Consider the following 26,436-nt stretch of genomic DNA (forward strand, 5'->3'; position numbering starts at 1 on the left):
CTAATATCATTGTGCACTGTGATGGACTAGGGCCCTGTCTAGGATTAGCTCATGACTCATGCCTGAGGTTGTCTGGAGTTTGGTTCAGCTCCCATGCTTCTGGAGTTTAACTAGTGTTATCGTTCCATGCCGGGCCAACCATACTGTGCCCTGGCCCGCTTGGAAAAGGTGGGCCTGAGCACAGTTCAGTAGCATTCGGGAACAGTATGATCACTAAACATGGCCGAGTATGGAAAACCAACATGACGTCAATGATGTGACAAATCAGATAGTACAATTCTTATTTCAGTAAGTACCATTTAAGTAAAAAACAGGTTTTTATTCTCACCTTACACATGAACATTAATTATAGATGGCAAGAAAATCTCCAAATTCCTTCATTAACATCATTTGTCACTCTGAAAATTCACTTGTACGTGCTGCACACTCGATAAATCTGTAAGAGGGTAGAGCGTTATACTGTCCTACACAACCACAAAATAAGTAAAATTATTTTGACATGCATGCTGTCATACCATGTTCGGATCTTGTTTTGGCTTTACACAAAGTCACATTGTAATGACGAAAGCGTGCCCAGAACGTTAAGTGCAGTGTTAGTTCAGGCCAGTGGGGGAGTGGAAGGGGGGGGGGGGGCAATCATGCTTGAGCACAGTACAGAACAAACGTGCCTAGTGTGAGTACACCCTTATTTTACTGTGCATTGTGTATACCTACTTACCTACATACCTCCACAGACACCCTTAATCTATTTTAAGTTGAGGGGCAAACAACACTGGTCTCAAGACAAGAAGAGAGAAAAGTCAGAGTACCATGAGCAAACCTCATACAGAATATGAGAAGAAACTACCAACTCCATACAGACAAGGGGCAGTTATGAATGAGGTTTGAACCCATGGGGTGGCAGTGCTGCCCCTCAGCAGTGATTAATTTTGAAAAATGGTGGTCAAGCTTTTTAGAAAGCTGAGATGCAGCAGCATAAGATTCCTTTAATTTTTTTCATTGAATTTATTTCTCAAATTAAATTCGATCCATTCTATAATCTTTGTAGAGTCACAGAGAGTGGAAGCTTATCAAATTATTTTTTCTTGTCAAAATATTTTCTAAACTTTTTAGATACTCTATTACATATTTGTGCATTTTCTGAACTCTCCCACTCCAATGAAGAGTCATAAGTGGGTTAGAACCTAACTTGGCAGGACTGTGCATAAGGCTGTAATACTTTTAAATGCATCCACCCACACTTACTCATTCAGGCTGAGTTTAAATTTTCCTCTTGACTTATACTGCACATCTTTGGGATGCAGGGGAAACAGAGTTGCAGAAGAAAACCCACACTGACACGGAGAGCATGTACAAAAAGAAGTGAAGAAGAACAACCAAACACTGTGCCATCCAAAACTCTTGTTTGTCACAGTATAGTTTATTTTTTACAATGTTGTCAAATATTTGTGTTTTTTATTTATATAAAGAAGAATCTTACTAAAGAGATAAGAAATAAGCCAATTTTTTCTACTTTTTAATTTTTTTTGAAGTTCAATGTAATCAAATGTACAATTGAAAACTTTATTATCTGAAACCTTCCCTAAAAGTATCAGTGTTTGAATTGCATTAATATTAAGTTATTGAATGAAATAAAAGCATGCTGCAGACAGGACCATTTTGACATCCACAGTCCATCTATTGTTGGCTGTGAATATTACAATATGTATAATACATAGGGCATATTAAGATGCAGGGTTGCTGACAGGGCAAATTAGAAGGATGCACTGAATTATCAGGACGGTTGATACAATTATGCTAATACAAATAAAGACCACAATTATGGCTGAACGTACATAACCCACATATTACAGCAAGCTGAACTTCATCCTACATAACACAACACCACAGGATTACACTGTAACAAGCCAAATGAGCCAAACAAGCAGGCATCTGTAGTTTTTGCTTTTCATTTGCATTTTCATTATTTGTTGCAAGTTCATTTTTAATTTTATTCCTTATATTTAATGAGTTTGTAACTGGTTCAGCCAGTACCAAAGTCTGTACTTTCCTGCATTGCATTTTCAGTTGTCATCTCTGCCTCTGTGTTTGCTGTTGTTGGATAAAACTTGAACTGCAGTATTATAATACTAAGAGATCACTGAAATGAGAAATTCTTGTTGAGTTCATATTAGTTTTCATAATTACACTAATCTGATATAACTTGCTGCAAGTCAATGTGGGGATGTGCTAGAGTAAGCACTTTATTGGACTGTGGTCTTGTCTTGGGTTGATTACCATCTTTTCCCTAATGTTACCTAGACAAGCTTTGGCTTCTTGTCACCCTCTACTAGGTAAAGTACATTAATAAAAACAGGTTGTCAAAAATTGCAATCTGATAAAGGAGATTTTTTTTTTTTGTTTTTTTACTTCTTTGACAAAGAATGTTATTAAGTGCATACTAAGGACTTTATTTTTGACTGTGCATTTGGACATTTTTGTAATTACACATGCAGTACAAATCACATTTTAATTTATCCCATTTTATAATATAACAATTTACATTTAACTTAAATTAATTAATATGTTTTCCTAGAAACCAAAAATACTAGGAATGCTTTCTGAAACGGGTGAAGTGGTGGATCTAAGGCTAGAGATCTGTGTTGGCAATCAGAAGGTTGCCGGTTCAAATCCTGTAAACAGCAGAAGTGACTCTACTCCATTGGGCCCTTGAGCAAAGCCATTAACCTGCAATTGCTCCGTCCTGGGTATGACATTAATCCACATCCAGCCCTGCAAGCAGGTCCTCCACCTTACAGGGAAAACTTGGGGGTTGGTGGCAGAACTGGCACTCCAGCCACCATAAAAAACCTCACACTGTTCCAGTGTGGTGCTGAGGTGTCACCTACTGAACTCAGGATCCTAATCCAGGTGGTTCATTGTGTGGTGGATGTTGCAACACGCTTAAGTGCATGCTCCCAAACTTTCTCTCTCTGTCTCTGTGTCTCTCCTTTTTATGAAACAGCCAATCATCAGTATACTTATACAATATGTAAAGAAACATGCACTGCAGTGTCTGTACTGTATGAATTGCAGTATTATATGTTATGATGTTGATGTGCCTTACTTAAAAAAAATAAAAAATATAGTCAATTTTATACATATTTACCCATACAGCAGTTTTATTTTAGTACTTCAGAACAGGATCAAATCCCGTAACACATCATAAATTCCATTTTCAAACTTGCGTCATTCAGCACAAAGCAGAAGTCAACCCAGAAAGGTGTGTCAGTACATTGCAGAGTACACTTTGAAATACGCAATCTCAATCACTTCTCCAGAGCTACTGTAGAGTTACCAGATAACCTAATGTGTGCATGTTTGGGGGAGCAAACTCCACACTGGTGGGGAATGAGCTTGCGTTTCAAACCAGGATAATTAAACACAATTTCTGTGCAGCAAAAATACATATTAACAACTGTAATATGTCTTGTTGGGTAGAAACCTGTGTTGGATATGTGATAATAACCATAATAATTTTAACAGAGAAACCTGTATTTGTTTTGTATTATCAATTTTTTCATTTAGACAATGACGTCAGTAAATTTTTGTCATCATCAAGGACTTCAGAAAAGCATTCAAACTGGCTTGATAACTGCAGGAGAGTGTTTTTCAAAACCATGACAACTAAACCTGAATTACTTAAAATCAATGGTGAGTGTTTACCAATAATCTACTGTAAATACACTGGCTTATATTACTTCTTTAGAGAACATTTTCTCTCTGATTTGTTCTTTAGGATTATATTAGTTATTATTGCATACTGTTTACTGCATTTTCATTGTAATATACATGTTACTTAATTCAAATATGGAGGTACTTTTATTTAATTCTAATAAAGAATTTTTTTTATTAAATTTGAAATCTACATTACTTGGTTATTGTGTTTGTACAAAGTGAAATTTTTATATCAGAAGGATTTTTTATAGTATTTAATATAATCACAATAAATATTTACTTGAACTGCAATCATATATACCAAGGCAGCCAAAACCTCATGTGTCTCATGGATTTTTGTGTAGCTTCTTAGAAGGTGTAACAAGACGAGACATCAGACATATAAAGGTTTGGGGCAGCCACCCGTGTAATATGTTCCTGGCTGCAATATGTAAAGAATTTGTAAGTGCAAAGCAGTTTACAAGACTGAGTCCAAAACAGAACTGCCCTCCAGAGGAAGGGAGTGCCTCCTATTCACATGTGTGTGACAAAGGTTTACTCCTTATTCCATGTAATACAGGCAACCTGATGAGGTCCACATGACAACAAAAAAAAAATGGAAATACACAGATACAGATAATCTAATAAGCTGTAAAACCTCTATCATTAATTTTATTAAAGTTTTAAAATTAACATTAATATAATCAAAATATTATACATTTTTTTCTTTAAAGACTTTTAGGGTTTGCCATGTTCATTGTATCATCATAACTTGGACTGTTGTTTATCCATTTCTTTTGTACACCTACTTTTTCAGATTAGGTTCATGGAGAACTGATTCTTATTCCAGAAACATGAGGTGCAAGGTGGGAGTCAGACCAGAACAAAATATGAGTCTTTGAAGAGGCACACTTACTTTTCACATACAGTACACGCTCACTTCTTAATAGGGAGGGAGAATACAGTATTCCCCATTACTCTAACATAACATTTGTTAGAGAAAGTGTCAGTACCTATACAAAAATACAAAAGACAGGGAGACAGTGACGATTCCATACTGCAAATGTTGTAGTGAAGAACTGAACCTGGTCCCTTGGATCTTTGGGGAGTGTCACTATGTTGCTTTACACCTTTATTCATTTATCTATTTAAAGTACATTTGAGCAACAAAACACAATTTCTTATGCAATTTGTTTTAATAAACAAGGAACAGTTTGATGAAACTGGATGTTCTTGTTCATACCATTATTATATTTTCTTTTTGAATGCTGTTTTTATTGTTGGCTGTCCATAGTTAAGCTAGAACCCTGTCACCAAACTGTAATATTCATTCATTCATTTTCTAAATCTGCTTACTTCAGTGCAGGGTTACAGGAGGTTGTAACCTACCTGATCTTAATTGCATGCAAGGCAGGAAGAAATTCTAAGCATGACACCAGTCCATTTCAGGACTTATGTCTTACCTTGTAGGCCTATCCTCAAATCTATACTCAAGTAACACGTTTTACATCATCTTTATTCATGTTCAACAGTTCATCAAAATTTTTCAGGAGTGTGCCAAAGTGTTTAATTTACACTGAATGGCATGATGTCAGATTTATTATAAAGTGATTCTGAATTTATTCTTTTAGAAATTATTTCCTGATCATGCTAGTCCTTATATTCAGTTACTTGGAATTTCTTATGAAGGTAATTGAAAATCATGACATTTGGATTCTGGCAGTTTGATTATTGGTATTGAAATGCAAAGCATGGTTGCATTGTACTTATTCTTTACCTCAAAGTGCTGTGAATAACCATAGAATATTGCTGATTGCTATTATGTATCTAGTGTTTCTAGAAATAAATGTATCATTTTACCTTATTTTGAACAGCTTTTTGTCACAATATTATACTACTTGTAAAATCTTTTATATGCTACTTCCTCCTTTCAGTTTTGGCTGACGTACTTGAAAGATTTGTTATGAATCTCTCTTCAAATGCATCTGAGTGCTTTTTTACCTCTACCGACTATAAAGGTTAGTGAGAAAACATGATACTTACTGAATTGCTTTATTGTTTTAAATTATCTTAGCTATGTATTCTGTGAGCATCTACTTATAATACTACAAGTACTTGAGTTATAATTCATTTGCTTCTTGAATACCGCTTGAAGACTTTGCAGAAAGTCTATTCTGATTCAGCTATTAAAAATGTTGTATGTTATAATGATACAGTACATGGCGCAAAAACATTTCTGTCTTTATTCAGTGGTAATCATTTTGCATAGAATTTAACATAATAGGAATAAAAAATTAGAATTCATCAAGGATTTGCAGATAATTTCAGTTATGCACATGGTGTCTATTAAAAAAAACTTCCCACTATGGCATTTTATATGCTGCAAAGATGAATTTCAACAAGTAGTGTCTCCTGATGTTTCCTAATACTTCAGCTGCATTAGAAAAATGTGATAATGAATTGTGGCAATGCTAAAATAGACTGCCCTATTTACAGGAAGATATACTTAAATAATGCTTTATTCTGTTTCAGTACATTAAAGTTTTGCCTAAACATAAGATATCAAACCACCTCTTGTTCCCAGATTTGATAACATATCACCTGTAATTAAATGTTGTTTAATACGGTATAATACAAAAGTTGTTGTCTCATAAATGTACCTGTTCTCATGTTTGAAAAATCACAAACTATATATTAATAATTAATAATATTAGTTTTTTTTCTTTTGTTTCTTTTTGTAAAACTAGATTAATTTCTGATACTTCTATGACTGTGCCTGTCAGCTCCATGCTACCTGTACCATCTGGGAGCCTCTAGAATTTACCACTGTCGATAATGTAACCATCGATGAGCCAGGCAAATGAGTACACTCACGTAGCAAGGAGTAGGTGTACCGGTGCTCATGTGTTTCATTAAAATAATCAAAAATAAACAGTATTAAAATAGTGCAGTGCAATTTTCATAAATAAATAAATGATCCATTAAAAAACATAACAGCAAAATTTAGAATTAAAATGAGAGGCCAGCACAGTCATTAGGTCCTTAATGTTCTGCCAAAGAAGCCCAGTACATTTCCCTCTTCATCTCCCTGGCTCACCCATTGCCAGTACCACCCGACCCCCTTCTTAGCTGCCTCAAGCGGCTACAGCCAGACCGCCTGGAATCAATTAAACTCCCATCATCCTTTATGCTCACTTGTCATACCTCGAATCACAGGGTCGGACTCCACCTCAATCACACCTACTCTAACTCTCCCACACTGGCTATTAGGCTCATCTAGCCTCTACATCTGATGTTGTTCTCACAGCTCTCTGTTTCCACACTCTTTGTTCTTCCTCTCCCCGACTCTGTCCCATGCAAGCTCCACTTACAGTATACTGGGGCGCAGATGTGAGACAGTGCTCCTTTCATGGCAATAATGTGTCATCTAACTAACGCTTGCACCTGCACATACATACTTAATCAGCAAGGTGACTCCACCACCCCTGGAGCACAGTGCGATCGCATACACCCACCCATTTATTTATTTAAAATTGGCCCGAAACCACAGACCATCTATCACAACTTCTACATTCCATTTATGGTTTTAGAGGATATGCTGTTGAAGATTTTTTTTCCATATACCAGAATTAAAAATGAATCAATATCATAAAACTACAGACTTCGCTCAAATGTACTGTATTATTACCTTTCAAATAACACATCTGTTACATGACTATTTATGTACTGCCAATGTTTTTACATAGAACAATCTTTCCTCTGGCAAATTTTGTTATTTGTGAAACTGTCATTATCTGGACTTTGTTTTATATTTTTAAAGATGTTTCCTTAGCCAATAAAGTAATGGAGACATCTTTTTAAGGGGTGTAGAGACCAAGAAATTTAATGGCCATATTATTTTTTTTTTTGTAATTTAGGTTGTTTTTAGTAGATTATTTTTTAATGACATCTTTCCACAGAACTCTTTTGTTTTATTATGGACACCACCATTGTTTGCTGTTTGTGATTCAGGGTTGCTAGGCAGGACAACTGGTAGTGTGTGATGCCTGATGCTATTACTACAATGATACAAAGGTCAGCGTCATCCACTCCTTTCTGTCTAAAAATGTAGATAAATAAAAAAAAAACTGTTATTATTGTTAATGATACCTGTGGTAACAATGTGTTTTCTGTACTTTGACTTTGATAGGTTATTTTGTAGTTATTGACACTCTCTTGATCTATGATTTTGTCTCTCGCCCTGGTCTTCATTGACTTAATTCCTGTTCTTCTGTTTATGACTTTGGCCTTTTATTACAATTGCAATCCATCTTCTGATTCCAGCTTACTTTAAACTGCAGTTACCCTGTGCAGTCAGAGCACTGATAAATGTGGAATCCCAAGGTGTTTTAAAATCCACATATGGAAAACAAAGACAAAAGTGATTCACTTCACTTTTTTTTTTTTTTTACCAAATTGTGTCCTTGGCTATCTGGACTATCTAGATTCAGGCACTTAGAGAAACAGGTTAACAATAAAAAGAAAAATATGAACAATATGAAAAGAATAAAACAAAATGAGGCACCAGGAAGATGTATTTCAAAAATAATGTCTTCAGAATTGCCCTAAATCAAAAAACCGACATGACCATTAAATTCCTTGACCTCCAACACCTCCAAAATTGATATCCCATTTATTTTCAGAGCACAAGGGAAAGCCTCCAACAATATAAAACAAGGTGAACATCATTACAAAATCTTTGAGGCATCATTGATATAATTAACAATACTGGTAAAAATCTTTGCTGCATGAAGATTATAGTATTTTAATGAAATGGATGTGCCATATAGTACAGATTTTTCCTGACTGCTGCTAAAAAGGAATAAGACAGTAGTCTACTTATGGTTTTGTAATATTTTGAGAAAGACACATTTTGATAAATTTACATTGCTGAAAAAAAATGTAGTTTTGTTTGATTGTTAATTGCATACATGATTCTTTCTCACACCACTAAATTTTCATGTCATTGTTCTGTACCAAATCACCTTCCATATACAGCAATTGGCCTCAATCAGTATTGAAGGATATGGGGTTAGATGATCCAAAATAATTAACTCCAGCAAGAAGAAACAGGAGTCAACATTGGTGTTTTTTAAAAAACAAATTCAGTAAATTAGGCGGCCATGCTTTAAACAAACATCTGTCAAAAATAATGAGTAAAACTAGTCTTAGGTGACTATGAGCTGGCATTAGACAACAGTAGTAGTGGTAGAGTGTTCTAAGCTTTGGCCCAACAGTCCTCATTCAACTCTGTTTAAGATTTCTTTGAGTAAGGTCTGTTAATGATTATTTCAATTTTAAATATTGCACCTTAATTACACCTACACTCGACCATCAGTTGGAGTGGTGTGTGGTCACAATGTTATATAGCAAAAAGTAGAATTACTAAATACTTTGTTACTGTGCTTAAGCATATTTTGAGAATATTTTGAGTATAAAATTTTCAAAACATTTTGAAACATTTTGCTGTATTTTGCTGGCCATATTTGTTACTGTGATATTAAACCTGAGAATAAATAATCTATGCTAATACAATGCATCATTCAGTCAATTATCTAAACTACAGGTTTCTCCTGCTTTAGAAACAACCACTTTATGAAAATTCATGTGTATGAAAGATTAAACTGTCTACTGAGTGATTCATGTACACCTCACTGCAACTTATATAATGGGGCGAGGCTGAATGTTTGAGGGTGAAGATGGATGTTGGTGACGTGTAGTCTTCAATCTCAGTTACTTCCATGGCTAATGCAGTGGCGTTCAGAAGCTCTCCTGGTAGCAGCCTGTCAAACAGGACGGGGGCTAAATGCACTTTCCAGTGAAATAGGCTGGTACGTTCACATGCTCACCTTGTCTCATTGGTGGCTCATGTCTTCCAGTATTATCCAGGGCATCACAGGTTCAAAACAGATTTTGAAAGTGTTGGTAAAGCCCAAGAAAAAAACAAATGGCTATTCCTTTGATTTTGAAACTTGAAGAGATAAAGTCTAGGTAGTGAACTTTATTAAAAAAAATGTAATAAAAGGTCATGTCTTATTAGGGTTTGATGACAAATAATAATAATAATAATAATAACAATAATGAATTTGTAAACCTTTGTGAAAACATGTTTTCACTTTTTCATAACAGGTTATTGAGTATAGACTGATGGGCAAAAATGCATCTATTTGAGATGAAATCTACAACAGAGTAAAGTGTGCAGAAAATGAAGGGGTCTGAATACTCCCTGAATCCACTGTTAACATAACAGAAAGATCCTACATTCACATGCACTTTTGATACTTAAGTGTAAATAAGTTAGATATTTAAAAACTTCTACTTGACTACCGGTAGTTTTCTAGTCGTATTTTACTTTTACTTAAGTCACTTTCCAGAAAGCTAACTCTACTATGACTCAATCATGGCTAGTGGGTACTTTATCCAGCACCAAGCACAAGGTACATTTTTTCCTTAAAACACAAAATATTGGGAGAGAAACTGATTATTCTATCTGTTTTGCCAGACCAGTAGTACAGGGAGATGAGAGAAAACTTTGTGAAAAAAAACATTTGGGTCAGAAGCCAGAGAGATTAAAGAAGTCATCACCAAAGCCCAATACTCTAAAATCGAAGTCAACAACAAGCAAAAAGTCCTAATTTCCTAATTTTCTTTGACGTAAATTAATTTGTTTAGGAATACGTTAAAAAAAAAACAGCACATGTGATTCACATCATAATGTCTGTAGGCCCTTTCAAGAGGCTTATAATTTTCTTCTTCTTCTTTTGGCTGCTCCCGTTAGGGGTTGCCACAGGGGATCATCTTCTTCCATATCTTTCTGTCCTCTGCATCTTGTTCTGCTACACCTATCACCTGCATGTCCTCTCTCATCACATCCATAAACCTTCGCTTAGGCCTTACTCTTTTCCTCTTCCCTGGCAGCTCTATCCTTAGCATCCTTCTCCCAATATACTTAGCATCTCTCCTCTGCACATGTCCAAACCAACACAATCTCGCCATTCTGACTTTGTCTGCCAACCGTCCAACTTGACAATATATCAACCTTCCTTCTCTCCATCATATCTGCTAACTCTCTCCCCTTACCAGTCATACTGCCAACATTCAAAGTTCTTACCCTCAGTTCCACTCTCTTTACTTTCCTCCTCTCCTCCTGCCTCCGGACACATCTCCCCCTCTTCTTCTCCTTCTTCTGCCAACAGTAACCCAATTTCCTCCAGCACCCTGTTGGCTAACAGTACTGGTGGCAGTCGTTGTTAACCCCGGGCTCGACCGATCCGGTATGGAAGTTTGTATTGTTGTCCGCATATTGATTTGGCTAAATTTTACACCGGATGCCCTTACTGACGTAACCCTCCCCATTTATCCGAGCATGGGACAGGCATGAAGAAACACACTGGTTTGTGCATCAATATAAATATATTTTTATCTATCAATATGTTGGGAGCTGCGGCACCTTCGTGTCCTTTTGGACCTGCCTGACTTCTTCAAAATTCTTCTTCAATTCTGAGTCACTCACATTTTTATGGTCCAGATTTTTGTACTACCAGGTGGAAACAGCAGGCCAAAGATGTGGCAGAAATTGATTTTGGACTGGGAGATGAGAAGGAACATAGTCATAGAACAAAGTGTGGGTCAAAAGTCGGAAGACAAACCATAAGTTAGCCAAACATCTACCTACAAAACTTCTTTTTGAACATTCAGAAACTTGGACAATGCTGATTGCATGCTGCCATCTTAAATAGTGATGACATCATGTCATAATTGCCAGCTGCTACCTGGTAGCAATTTTATACTATTGCAAACAACAACATGTTCACAGTCATCAGAAAAATACACAATATGGCAGCAATGATGAGTGAAAACAGAATACATAATGGTGGTGCAAAAACTAAATAATATCACAATAAAAATGATTAATGTTTAAATAGACAGAAAATTACAAAGTATGTATGAAAATACATTTTATACACCTTAAAACTATTAAACTGTAACACTGACAACCTTTTGTACAATATAAAGGATAACAAAATTACATGACATTTTTCATTTTGAAATGTTCTATATGTCATAGGTGACTATTGGTCCTTTCTACATAGCAAATTAAAAACCCTTTTTAGATGCAGTACAACAGAACTTTCAAAATCCAGGCAGACTAAGTGCAGGATCTCATAATACTGAAGTATAGTACATAAGCATCAGTTCATTCATCAGCTTATCTATTTTCAAACCTGCCTATCCAGTTAATTGTCATACGATGTCAGTGCCTGTACTAGGAGTATTAGGTACAATATGGGAAACAGCCCCGAACAGGACCAAATTCAATTTAAAGACCCATTCATGCACAACTACCCTCATTTATACTGAACCAATGTGCATTTACAGTCAACTTAATATTGCTTTTTTGTGGAATGTTAAAAGAACACCAGAGTACTCAGAGGAAAATCCACACAGACATAGGAGGAATTTCCAAACTCCATTCAGACACTGTCTAGACCCAGGATTTGAACCTAGGACTGTAGGTATAACAGTCTTGTTAAACACTGTGTGACCAGCACACATCAAAACCTACATAAATCTGACGTTTTTTCCTTCTATCCTGTAAATGTTCTACCCAATTTTGCTCCCTCCAAGCAAAAATAAATGTGTGGAAAATATTGATTTTTTTTCTTTAACAGTACATTTCTAGAGTAGAAATAAATCATAACATGTTATTAAGTAAAACAATTTTTTATGTTGTAAGGTGGCAAACCTTTCATCAATTGTGAAGACTGACTACCCATTAAAATGGACTACGTAAGAGGATTGAAAAGTAATTGGGGAGAATTCCTTACTATATAAAGAAACTTGCAATTTAGTTTCTTGCTGATATTTATCACCTGCGTGACACAGTAGAAAAAGGGAGACCCTTTAGCTTTTTTAGTTGGTTTAACTATAACAATTTTATTAATAAAGCATACATTCAAACATCGTTGCAGCAAAGGAGGACAAGAAGTTCAAACTTGTACTTGTAATGTAGTATGATGATTATTTTTAGATGAGTGATGAATAGAGGAGATAGATTGTGAAACACACCAAGAATGCATTCTGTTTCATTTTGTGGTGAACCATCTAGGGAATTGCTGTCATAGTCTGTTCAGTCCTTTTCACTTTACTGACCTTATTATCTTTTACTGTAATTGATGGCTAAAACTTGCCCACTGTTTCACCTAAAATGAAGATTTCTGTAACAGAATACATTGATGTTTAACCCTGCAAGGCTAAGTTAAGCAGAAGTTTTCAGAATAGTCTGCTTAACCAGGTAATATGTTACAATACAATACAATACAGTTTATTTTTGTATAGCCCAAAATCACACAGGAAGTGCCGCAATGGGCTTTAACAGGCCCTGCCTCTTGACAGCCCCCCAGCCTTGACTCTCTAAGAAGACAAGGAAAAACTCCCAAAAAAACCTAGTAGGGAAAAATGGAAGAAACCTTGGGAAAGGCAGTTCAGAGAGAGACCCCTTTCCAGGTAGATTGGGCGTGCAGTGGGTGTCAAAAGAAGGGGGTCAATACAATACAGTACAGTACACAGAACAATTTCTCAATATAGTAAGAAATAAAAAAAATAAAAAATATATAAATTTTAGAAGTACAGAGCAGAATTTAACAGTAGATGATATATCCCATAATAAGATTTGTATTTGTATAGAGTCCTGGAGACCTCATCCTTCAAGCTGCCTCCCCCATTTGGCCATTCCACAGCTGAAACAGTGCTGGGCCAGCCAATCCGATGAAAGGACCCCTCTCTCCCACGATTCCTGCGATCCTCCATCTGGGATGACTTTTCCTTAGGCAGGCAAAACAACTTGGCAGGTGGGCCATGGCACCAAGTGCCATATTTGAGTACCGAGAAGAAAAACAGAATAAGTGAGGGTTAGTATACAATTATAACTGTCATGTTACTTATGTTTAAGTGCTAATGACTAACAACAGAGATGCAGTCTGTACAGTTAATCAGCAGCTCTAGTCAGGATATGCTAAACTGAAGTAGTGAGTCTTCAGCCGGGATTTAAAAGCTGAGACCGAAGGGGCATCTCTTATAGTAGCAGGCAGACCATTCCACAGTTTAGGGGCCCTGTAACTAAAAGCTCGACCCCCCACTGTTATTTTATTAATCCTTGGAATCATAAGCAGACCGGCATCTTGAGATCTTAATGTGCGCTCTGGTTTATAAGTCATGATAAGTTCAGACAAGTAAGCTGGACCTCGACCATTTAATGATTTATATGTTAAAAGAAGGATTTTGAAATCTGCCCTGAACTTAACCGGGAGCCAGTGTAAGGATTTAAGAACTGGAGTTATGTGTTCGTATTTTCTTGTTCTTGTAATAATTCTCGCAGCCGCATTTTGGATTAACTGGAGGCTGTATAAAGAACAGTTTGAACATCCAGTGAACACCGCATTGCAGTAGTCAATCCTACTAGAGATAAATGCATGAATTAGTTTCTCAGAATCCTGTTTATTTAAAAAGCGCCTTAATTTCCTAACATTTTTAAGATGGAAGAAACATGTTTTGGACAACTTTGTAATATGCGCTTTAAATGACATGCTAGAGTCAAAGATAACTCCTAGATTGCGGGCTGATTCAGTAAAATTGACTGGGATTCCCATTAAGTTAAATGATGACAAAATATTATTGTGATCAGCATCATTCCCTCCAACAATTAACATCTCTGTTTTATCTGTATTTAAAGACAAGTAGTTCTTATTCATCCACTCCTTTAATTCGCTAACACAACTAATTAAAGACCACATTGGAGAAACTTCATTTGATTTAAATGAAAGGTATAACTGGGTGTCATCTGCATACGAGTGAAAATTAACATTATGTTTCCTAATGATAGATCCCAGTGGAAGCATGTACAGTGAAAACAGTAAAGGTCCCAGTACTGAGCCCTGCGGGACACCATATTGAACTTCTGTGTATAATGATGGAGTACTGTCAGCACATTTCTGTACATATTGGAATCGATTTGATAAGTAAGAACTAAACCAAGCGAGCACGGTGCCTGTAAGCCCAACATCATTTTCTAGCCTGTGCAGTAAAATAGAATGGTCGATGGTGTCAAATGCTGCACTTAAGTCCAACAACATAATTACAGATGAGTTTCCTTCATCAGAGGATATCAGAATGTCATTTACAATCCGTGTTAGTGCCGTTTCTGTACTATGACCAGTGCGAAAACCAGACTGGAATTTCTCAAATAAATTGTAATGCATAAGGTGTGTCTGAAGCTGACTGGCGACTACTTTTTCTAGTATTTTAGAGAGAAACGGTAAATTTGAAATAGGCCTATAATTATTTAGTATATGTGGGTCAAGGTCTGACTTTTTAAGTAATGGTTTAATGACTGACACTTTTAGTGCATCTGGTACTGTGCCATGCAATAATGAACTATTGATAATGTTTAGGATAGGCGCTGCAAGAACATCCATTGCACTTTTTACTAGTTTTGTTGGCACTGGATCTAGGGAACAAGTAGTGGGCTTCATTTTAGAAATTAAACTTAAGACTTCCTGCTCAGTTACAGGATTAAAATTACTAAAGTGCTGAGTGCAATGTGAGACAGGGTCTGCTAAGCTAGTATTTGGTTTGTACTGTGATGTAGAGATCTGGGATCTTATATTTTTAATTTTCTCATTGAAGAAGTTCATAAAGTCTGTACTGCTAATGTCTGTTGGTATTTTGCACTGTTGATCTGAATTTCCATTTGTTAATTTAGCCACTGTTCTAAACAGTGCCCGAGGATTTTTATTATTGCTATCTATTAATGTAGAATAATATTCTGACCGAGCTTTAAAGAGGGCTTTTTTATATTTATTAACACTCTCTGTCCATGCAATTTGAAAGACCTGTAGCTTTGTTGTTCTCCATCTGCGTTCCAGTTTTCGACACTCTAATTTAAGAGCTCGAGTATTTTCATTAAACCAAGGAGAGTTTCTATGTGCTTTGATCACTTTTGTTTTAAGGGGAGCCACTGTGTCCAGAGCATCTCTCAAGGTCACATTATAATGTGATGTTAGCTCATCTAAATTGTTTTCTGTGTTTACATTTGATGTTAACTGATCTAAATGGTTTTCCACAATTACACTCGACTTACTCAAAGTATCTATAAATTTTGAAGCAGAATTACAATCTAGATGCCGCACTGTCTTTGTTTTAATCTGGGAGTGTGTTCGCAAGGGCAGGACCAAATCAAATGTAATTAAGTAGTGATCAGAAATAACTTCATTTAATGGAGTAATAATTAAATTTTGAATTTCAACTTTGTAAGTTATAATTAAATCTAATGTGTGGTTATGATTATGAGTTGGACCTTTGACATTCTGACAAAATCCTACTGAATTTAACAAATAAGTAAAACATTTGCTAAAAGTGTCAGTTTCCACATCAATGTGTACATTAAAATCTCCCATCAGTACTACGTGATCATAATTTATAGCCAAGTCAGATAAAAGGTTGCTAAATTCAGACATGAACAATGAATACGGCCCTGGTGGTCTATAGACTAGCACTATAATTGTGTTGGAATCTGTTTTAATATTTAAAATGAATGCTTCAAAGGATGTAAAGTTGCCTAAATTTTTAGAAGTGATTTGCATTTTGTTACAATGAATTATTCCAAGGCCCCCTCCTCGACCTGAATCTCTAGACTTATGAAGGAACGAGTATCCATCTGGTGACGCCTCAGCTAGGGGGACAGTGTCACATTTACTAAGCCAGGTTTCGGTGAGAAGACACAGATCAGATTTTGTACTTAATATAATATCATTTACCAAAACAGCTTTAGTGCCAAGAGAGCGAATGTTCAATAAGCAGCATTTAAAACTGTATGCTTCTTTCTGAATTGGTGATATACTTTTTGTTTTAATTTGTAGTAAATTTCTATTACAGATGCCCCTGGTGGAGGGTCTGGTTTTATCCCTTGGTCTAATTATACACCTTATTTTTTGGTTATCAATTAATTTAAGGTTTGTATCAAGACTAAATTTACTGGATGCCCCAAGACAAGGATTATGGGTAACAGCTTCAGGAAAGTAACAGGTGGGATAAACAACAGCCTGTGATTTAAGATCACATGACTGCGGCCTGGATGGTGCTCTAATCAGTCAACCAGGCAGTTTTGCTGCCATATTTTGGGATAATACATAAGATCCCCTCCAGTTAGGATGAAGACCATCTCTTCTGAAAAATCCAGGCCTTTCCCAAAAATCATCCCAATTGTTCACAAACGCTATGCTTTTGTTTGCACACCAGGTTTCTAGCCAGCAGTGAAGGGAATGCAATCTGCTATAAATCACATCCCCTCTATATAATCTTGGTAAGGAACCAGATACAACTAAATTCCAACATTTTCTTTTAGCTTTGATGCAAAGAGAGATGAAGTTCCTCTTTAATACCTCAGATTGCTGTGAATAAATATCATTAGTGCCGACATGCAGCAATAAGGTAGATACTTCATCGTCGGCGACACGGTCCAATGCGGCCTCTATGCCAGAAATCTTGGCCCCTGCGAGGCACTTAACATGAACTGCTGGTTTAACATAGTTTGGAATTCTAACATTCCGCACTATGGAATCGCCAATTATGAGCACTTTCTTATTCTCAGTTTCCACAGGCACGCTGCGGAGTGCTGAGAATCTGTTCTGGGTCCGAATTGGTGACCTGGGTGCCGGGGGACTACATTTTGGATTCTTAGACCCCCGTCTTACTGTTACCCACTCGCCCTGTGGCTGAATTGGTGCTGCTGACTTTGGCCGTGCACTGACTACAGTGGGGTCATGTTAAAAAATGAAAACATACAAAATGAACAAATCTTATAATGTTCAGTTGGTTTTAAGATGATTATTTTGTGCCAGGAAAGTACCCACACCATTTCACCACCACCAGCCTGTACTGTTCACAGAAGGTAGGACAGATTCAATGATTTAGTTAGATAGATAGATACATAGATAGATACTTTATTAATCCCAAGGAGAAATTCACATACTCCAGCAGCAGCATATTGATAAAAAACAATATTAAATTAAAGAGTGATAACAATGCTGGTATAACAGACAATAACTTTGTATAATGTTAATGTTTACCCTAACCCCCCAAGCCCCCGGTGGAATTGAAGAGACACATAGTGTGGGGGAGGAACGATCTCCTCAGTCTGTCAGTGGAGCAGGACAGTGGCAGCAGTCTGTCGCTGAAGCTGCTCCTCTGACTAGAGATGATACTGTTCAGTGGATGCAGTAGATTCTCCATGATTGACAGGAGCCTGCTCAGCACCCGTCGCTCCGCCACGGATGTCAAACTGTCCAGTTCCATGCCTACAATAGAGCCTGCCTTCCTCACCAGTTTGTCCAGGCATGAGGTGTCCCTCTTCTTTATGCTGCCTCCCCAGCACACCACCGCATAGAAGAGGGCGCTCGCCACAACCGTCTGATAGAACATCTGCAGCATCTTATTGCAGATGTTGAAGGACGCCAGCCTTCTAAGGAAGTATAGTCAGCTCTGTCCTCTCTTGCACAGAGCATCAGTATTAGCAGTCCAGTCCAATTTATCATTCAGCTGCACTCCCAGGTATTTATAGGTCTGCACCCTTTGCACACAGTCACCTCTGATGATCACGGGGTCCATGAGGGGCCTGGTCCTCCTAAAATCCACCACCAGCTCCTTGGTTTTGCTGGTGTTCAGGTGTAGGTGGTTTGAGTCGCACCATTTAACAAAGTCCTTGATGAGGTTCCTATACTCCTCCTCCTGCCCACTCCTGATGCAGCCTACGATAGCAGTGTCATCAGCGAATTTTTGCATGTGGCAGGACTTCGAGTTGAATTGGAAGTCCGATGTATATAGGCTGAACAGGCCCGGAGAAAGTACAGTCCCATGTGGTGCTCCTGTGTTGCTGACCACAATGTCAGACCTGCAGTTCCCGAGACGCACATACTGAGGTCTGTCTGTAAGATAGTCCACGATCCATGCCACCAGGTATGAATCTACTCCCATCTCAATTTATGCTGTTTACACCAAATTTTGAATCCACCATTTGCATATCATATTGTTAAAACTGAAAAAAAATCATAAAGTAAACAATATTTGAATTTGAAAAAATAATTATAATGAAGTTGGGTATTACAGGATGGTTAATGCTGCTGAATCACAGCTCCACCATTTTAATTCCAGTCCTGTCACTGGCTATGTGGAGTCTGCATGTTTTGTTTGTGTATGTATGTGTGTGTGCGTGTGTGTGTGTGTGTGTGTGTGTCTTGATTCATAAGTTTAAATTGACTTGGTTTCAGTTAAATGTAGGGTGTGTGCATGAAATTGCTCAGCTATGGACTGCTGTCTCTTTTAGGGTTAGCTCTGCTTTGTGTCTGATAGAGCAAGGAGGATTAGCTCTGTAATGGAATAAGCAGCTTCAGGATATTTACATTTAGAACGGCAAATTGAGAAAAAGCATTGCATGCAGCAGAAGAAGCCAAGTCAGTTTTTTTGGAGATGCTGAAGCATTAGGAACAAAACAAAAAAACAGAAGCTAATATATGATGTGTAAGTGGCCAGTTCCTTAGTTCTTTTTATTTCATGAGTAAATATGGTAGCTCCTTTATGTTGGGTACATGTAATTTTTGAGAAAGAGTTGGTCAAATTGCACCATCATTGCATATAGTAGGCTAATTTTTAGAAGTAACTTTTTTCTTTTTTTTGGTTTTATCGACTCTAAATTAACATTTTTGCTTAATTGTTTTTCTGTGTTCCGAAAACTTAGGAGTAACTGCCTGAACAAAACAGTATTTTATGTTTCCTTCATAACAGTACAGAAAATAAATGTGTGTGTATATAATAATATACTAGCCATCACCCTTGCGGCTTCACCCGTGTAGTAGTGAAACAACTCCAAAACGTGGCAAGAGGTAGAGCAATTTGAATGGAGGCTGGTGTGTGAGTAAGGAGGGCCCCACCCAGCACCCCACTCCTGACTTCACACTTCCCCCTGCTCTCAGCCCGCAGCTTCTGTCTCAGATTAGTGCGAATTTATCGCTCTTGCAAACGAACTATGATTCTAAGCGAGATGAGTGAAGTCGCAAAATCAACCAGAATATTCAAGCAAATTCCAGAAAAAAAACCAATCTAAATCTGTTAAGCAGTTCTCTCATTCACTAGCTAAGCGCATGTAAGATACGTACCGATACTGGTGCATGTCTCTTGGATTTGCACAAATATAACAGCACTGCAAGCGAACTATGATACTTACAGCGACAAGAGAAGTCACAAAATCAACCGGAATGTTGAAGCAAATTATAGAAAAAAAAAAATCTAAATCCGTTAAGTATATCTCTCATGAAAAGCAGACAGACAGACAGACATTGGATTTTATATACATATATATATATATATTGGGTCAGTACCCCGGTGTCAATCTATTCAACAGTTTTGTGGAGCTAGTTAATCCATGGGAATCACAGACCTTTCTCAAAGCACAGGGCACCCAGTCTTGTGTGGGCGCCAGCTCATTGTATGACAAATTCACCCACCAACCCTCAATCTCTCAACGTAGAGTTGACAATTAAGACAACACATCTGTTTTAGTTGTGGAAGGAAACCTACCGCATCTAGAGGAAAAAAACAAAATACACACACCCAGATACAGTGAGAATTTACAAATTTGAATTTACGCTGTCAGCACAGACAGTTTTATGACTTACCACTGCACAATCCTGCTGCATTGCTGCTGTAGCCACCAGGGGACACTGAAGCTCCCCAAACATCCAACACACACAGGCTCTGGCACAAGTCTCAACAACCAAAGGGTTTTTCAAGAACAGTTTCCCACACCATGAACACAAACACAGTGCCAATAAGCAGTACACACACTTTTTGTCGTTGTCTACCTCTTCTTCTGTCTCTTTCTCTCTTTCTGTTTTTTTCTGTCTCTCTCTGCCTCCTCCACTCCTCCTGGCAAACTTCTTCCTCCTCCTCCTGTTTTTTTTTTGTTCTTTATTTCACCTTATACAATTTCTTGTATTAGGAATTTGTTAGTTTTCGCATACCCCTTGGGGTCAGAGCGCAGGGTCAGCCATTGTACAGCGCCCCTGGAGCAATTGAAGGTTAAGGGCCTAGCTCAAGGGCCCAGCAGAGTAGGATTTCTTTTGGCAGTGACGGGGATTCGAACCAGCAACCTTTGGGATACCAGCGCAGATCCTTAGCCTCAGAGCCACCACTCCGCTCTCAGAATTGAGGCAGGCTTCCTTCCACGCTATTGCCATCCCGGCTGGGTAAGGTTCCCGGCCGTCCTTCACACTGCTTAATGCCATATACACATATAGTACCCCTGATACATGCTCTTCATTTCAAAGGCCAAGTGATGCTAAACAGAAAAAAAATGTGGTCACCCTGCTGTAATACCTGTAAAAAGGTTATCAAGTTTTTTTTTTTTCTCTCTTAGAAAGCAGTCTTTTTACCAGACATTGCAATTTTCTCTTATTGGTAACTTTTACATTACTATTTACATACATACCATTATTTCTGATTTTATGCTATCCTTCCTCAAGTTTACTAGGTCCTATTTTGAAGTGCAGTTTTTATTTTTGACATAATTTCCTCGGTTTTAATGCACATAACTAAAATTCTGTCTGCATCAACACAATTTAGGATAGGCAGTTAACCTTTATGGAGTTGTTTGCATGCATTCTGCAGCTAGTGAATGGTCAGGAAAATCATTATTCAACACACATCTTAAACTCTCACTTCCATTAACTGCAAACCTCAAAAAATGAAGAAATCATGCTGAAGCATCTTCTGCGACAGGAAAAAACTTGTAATAGGTAATCCATTTAATTTTCATTCCTCCTAGGAAATTTAGGAGTCGTATTTTCACTTTATTATCATACAGTTAAGAAGAGCATAAAATACATATGAAGTCATTAGCAGTGAATTATGAGTGAATGCTAAAGAGCAAATTGTAAGAGGTAATTGGGTTTTACTGAATTTATTTATAAGCTTTTATCCTCAATGAAAAATGTCCAGGGAGTGAAGTGGCAATTACATACTTTTAATTTTTTGCAGTCTCTGTGATCTCGGTGGTATGCATTAATGAAGAAATTGAAGAAATTCAGTTTTTTTTATTTTTTTTATAATGAGGTTAATCGTTACTTCGATTCTGACCGTATTTAAATCTAAATAGCTACACTTTAGTTTTCTTTTTGTACAGGTACTTATTCAGCACATTTTAACAATAGAGGAATCCCTTTATACCTCAAACAATTCCAGTGAGAGATTCACAAGCATGTACAATAAGTACAAAAATATACAACAAAACAAGAAGCCTGCTGCCTCTCTGGGCCTTTCCAAACAGGCTGTGCATGTAGGTGCCCACCCACTTGCCATTAATCAAGTGATTATCCTGATTTGGAATCAGCAAGACGACCTATTCCACATGGCAATGACATTCACATACCAGTGTTTACCAGACTACCAAACCAGCCACTGTCAGACTCTGAAGAGAGGCAGGGATTGGAGTGTATGGCAGGTAGTAACAGTGGAAGTGAATTTGAGGGAACCTCTTCGACGCCTCAACCATTAAGCCAAAATGAATTTAATGACCTGATACGAGACTTGCATCTGTCCAAGCAAGCATCTGAACTTTTAGCGTCCAGACTTAATGAACGAAATCTTATAAAGGAGGAAGTTAAAATTACAGCCTATCGGACAAGAGAAGAGAAGCTTCTCCCATATTTCAACCAAGAGGAAGAACTTGTATACTGCAATGATATCCCAGGAATTGCACTTCAAATGGGACTAACAGAATATCGACCAGAAGACTGGCGGCTTTTTATAGACGGCTCCATTAGAAGCTTGAAATGTGTTCTCTTGCACAATGGTAACCGTTATGTGTCTCTTCCAATTGCTCACTCAACAAAACTTAAAGAAGAATATGAAAATGTAAAAATCGTATTACAGAAAATCCGTTATCATTAACATCAGTGGTCGATTTATGTTGATCTGAAGATGGTGAACTTCTTGCTTGGACAGCAATCTGGATACACAAAATACCCATGCTTCATGTGCCTCTGGGATAGCAGGGCAAAGCAAGATCATTGGACAAAAGTGTCATGGCCTACAAGGGAAGAAATGACTGTTGGCGCTGCGAATATCATCAACAAGGCGCTGGTGGACAAGAACAAAATCATTCTCCCACTGCTTCATATTAAGCTAGGATTGATGAAGCAATTTGTTAGGGCTTTGGATAAAACGGGTAATTGCTTCAAGTGCATTTGTAGATCATTCCCTGAACTGAGCATGGAAAAACTAAAAGCTGGAATCTTTGATGGTCCTCAGATTTGTAAACTCATGAACGATTCCAATTTTACCAAAAGCATGAATGACACTGAGGCGCAGTAGTAGAGCTGCTGGCTCGCAGTTAGGAAACCCGGGTTCGCTTCCCGAGGCCTCCCTGTGTGGAGTTTGCATGTTTTCCCTGTCTCTGCGTGGGTTTCCTCTGGGTACTCTGGTTTCCTCCCACAGTCCAAAAACATTCAGGTTAGGTGCATTGGCAATTCTGAATTGTCCCTAGTGTGTGTGCGTATATGTGTGTGTGCGCCCTGCGGTGGGCTGGCACCCCGCCTGGGGTTTGTTTCCTGCCTTGCGCCCTGTGTTGGCTGGGTTTGGCTCCAGCAGACCCCCGTGAACCTGTAGTTAGGATATAGCGGGTTGGATAATGGATGGATGGATGAAATATGTTCTTGATGACCATAGCTCTCCATCCAACTCTATCTTCAGTGAAGCCTTGTTGCTGTTCTTACATATAGCCAAGTCCTGGATTTGCTTTTCATTTTTCTGACTTTGCCATGTTGAGCTAGAGAGAGTGTTGTTTCACCCAGGTTACAATATTGTTAAAACTTGCAGAGATTGTAGCTGATAGATCTCAGTGTGGCTTTCTGGAGGGAAAGACAGGTACAGCTGCATATTATTGGTAGAGAACCAATAAAAACCATGGGACACAATGATAGAGCCTACTAAGATATGTATATAGAGGAATGATCCTTGGGCCACTCCTGTGCTTGCCTGCTACACTCATGACATCTCTCCACTCCAGGACACACAGTATCCCTAAAAATGTAGAACTAAAACCACCTGAAGGTAGTCTCAGTGATCCTAAGGTTAGAGTGGGTGGCAAAGTGAATCTGGTGGTTGACTGCATCAAACGAAGAGGAGAGATCTAGCAGGATAACGATAGAAGACATGTTGGAAGCTCTAGCTTGCCATATCAAAGGGAAGTTGAGCCATCTTAGAGGAATGGGCAGAATGTAAGGCAGGCTAAATGGAGTCCCAACTCTGTTTGGCTACATTTTCTCATGTAAGTTCAGGTTAAAAATATGGCCCAATGGGAAGTACCATAGTTATTTAGTATATTTCCAAATTAAATTGTATGAGGAAGACCGGGAAACCTAAATACAGTAAATTCCAACTTAAGGCTAATGAAGACAATTAACCATACAAAAGGTAGGCAAATTTCTTAGACATTAATAATCACCCAAAGTAGACTGTGTGTAAACTGTGAAAAAAATGTTTAGGTGTTCAAAGCTGGATAATTTTAACTTTTATTACTTTAGTTTTCATTTCTGACTGAGATATTTTTTACAAAGTATTAAGTGGAGGTGGATAAATGCTAATGGAATCTAATAGATGTATTTAGGATGAATTAACTTGGATTTGAAAAGTGTGTTTTCTCCTTGACTAAATTAAAAATATCTACAGATTATTTTCGATCACTCGATGAATGATGAAATGTTGTGTTTTTAAAGTACTAGGGGGCTCCACCCCCCTGCTCGCTTCGCTCGCCCACCCCCGGGTTTGGTTTTCTGGATATACAATTTAAAGAGACTGTTATTTTCACGGGAATTGTTATATATGCATTATTTTCACTTTTATTTTTAAACTTCTGTAAAAACAATATTTATCCTTTATTTCCGGCCCCGGGCGTGGTTAAATCTCTTTCTTGCAGGACGTATAACACTGCTCGTGTTGTGAAGGGGGGTCGGCTGAACGCACACTAAGGAGATGCCGTCGGATCAGCTGTTGTCTTTCTGCTGCTTGTTGATCATTTAAAAGCCTTTACAGCAGCTGTCCTTTTGCCACTTCACGTCTCTGCCACTCATGTTTTTGGGGGGGGGGGTCTGGGGCTGAACGCACGCTAAGGAGAAGCAGTCACATCATCTGCTGGCTTGCTGCTGCTGGTGAGCTGTGTGTTCTGCTTGTCGCTTGTCATTGTTTAAAGAGTTGGGAGCACATGACGCGTTTCTGCCAGAAGCATTCCAACAACTACTAGGTTAGATGTCCGTGACGTTATTAAACTGTCTCTCGGGGACACCAAATTGTCTTCCGAGAAGATCATGTCTTGTCTCCCTAGTCTCTCTCCCAAGATTTTTTTTAATAATAGAGAGATTTTAGATTATCATGGTAACACTGCATGGAGGGCATGAGCCAACCTAGGATTAGATTGCAGTTCTTCTCCACATTGGCCAAGGTGAAGTTTGAAAATACACAAAATGGCTGCACCTGAAATCTTTCTGAAAACACAACAGGCAGATGCAGAAACATAACCAAATAATGATAAACCCACTTGTAAGGTGTCCCAATCAAGGGTTCACTGGAAGTTCTGAACACAATGTCAAAATAACCATAAACAGTACCTCAAGGTGATGTAACAGCCATTTAATCGAAAAACAAAAAAGAAAAAGTTAATAAAATTAAAGCTACCATATAAGAAACAAAAGTAATTCAAATATTTATGCACTTTTTCATTAATGCAGGCTCTGATTCAAGTGTGAAGAATCAAACCTTATCTGCTGTGGAACTTCTTGGGATCAAAATGTCAATTAGGTGAGTGTTATTTGAATATTTGACAAATGTATATTTTGTTATATTATTTCAATTTTACAGTTTTATTTTGCATTGCTTATGTAATTAAATAACTATGGTTTGTATGAAAAATAACAAACTTATATGTTTGTTTAGGAGTATAATAGGGAAGCATGTTGTCCTTGAAGATCTTTGAATGCTTGATGATATATGTCCTAGCAAGTGTCAGAGATCCAGAGGTGCCTGATCTTCAACTCATGAAAAGCAGACCAAAGAGTGCAATAATAGTTAGAAAACCATCTGTTTCCTAGCGGAAAATGAATTATCTCATATTGAGATATTAAGTGTGCTGCCAGAGTTACAGACATTACCTCATATTGCGTTACATTACAGTCCAGGTGCTCTGACTTGAGGAGTGGGATTGTTTTGTCCCTTTAAGGCATGCAGCCCTGCTATCACCTTAGAGGTTTGTGATCTACTCAGGGCTCAAGGGAACCAGGGACATCAGAAGCTACAAAGGGAAAGACCTCTAGTCAGTTGTCTGTATAGCCAAAGAAAACCCATTGGCAGGAATTATCTCCAGGAATGTGTATAAGGTTGCCTTATTTCTCAACTGAATGCTCACTGAGAAGGAGAGAAAAGAACTTGATCAAGAGAGATTCAGAAATAATGAAGTGAGTGGATATGTCTTGCGTATGTATGAATGAAGCATGTTTATTTTAGGTCTAGATATTAAGTTAGTTTTATATTTTTATCTGTAATTTCATTTTTAGATTTAGATTAGTTTCAGTTTAGTTTTATGAACGTTTGGCCATTTCT

The 26,436-nt window shown here is 37.7% G+C and overlaps 1 protein-coding gene across 1 annotated transcript in view; it reads left to right on the top strand.

The window, feature by feature from the left end:
• Nucleotides 1–26,436, top strand: part of tbc1d32 (TBC1 domain family, member 32) — a 229,058-nt gene that overhangs the window by 158,093 nt on the left and 44,529 nt on the right. The window contains exons 27-29 of the mRNA XM_028797791.2: nucleotides 3,568–3,693; nucleotides 5,631–5,714; nucleotides 25,569–25,638. Coding sequence (XP_028653624.1) covers nucleotides 3,568–3,693; nucleotides 5,631–5,714; nucleotides 25,569–25,638 — 280 coding nt within the window. The remainder of the gene's footprint in view (nucleotides 1–3,567; nucleotides 3,694–5,630; nucleotides 5,715–25,568; nucleotides 25,639–26,436) is intronic.

The sequence above is a fragment of the Erpetoichthys calabaricus genome, chromosome 3, assembly GCF_900747795.2.
Source record: "Erpetoichthys calabaricus chromosome 3, fErpCal1.3, whole genome shotgun sequence".
Taxonomy (NCBI): Eukaryota; Metazoa; Chordata; class Cladistia; order Polypteriformes; family Polypteridae; genus Erpetoichthys; species Erpetoichthys calabaricus.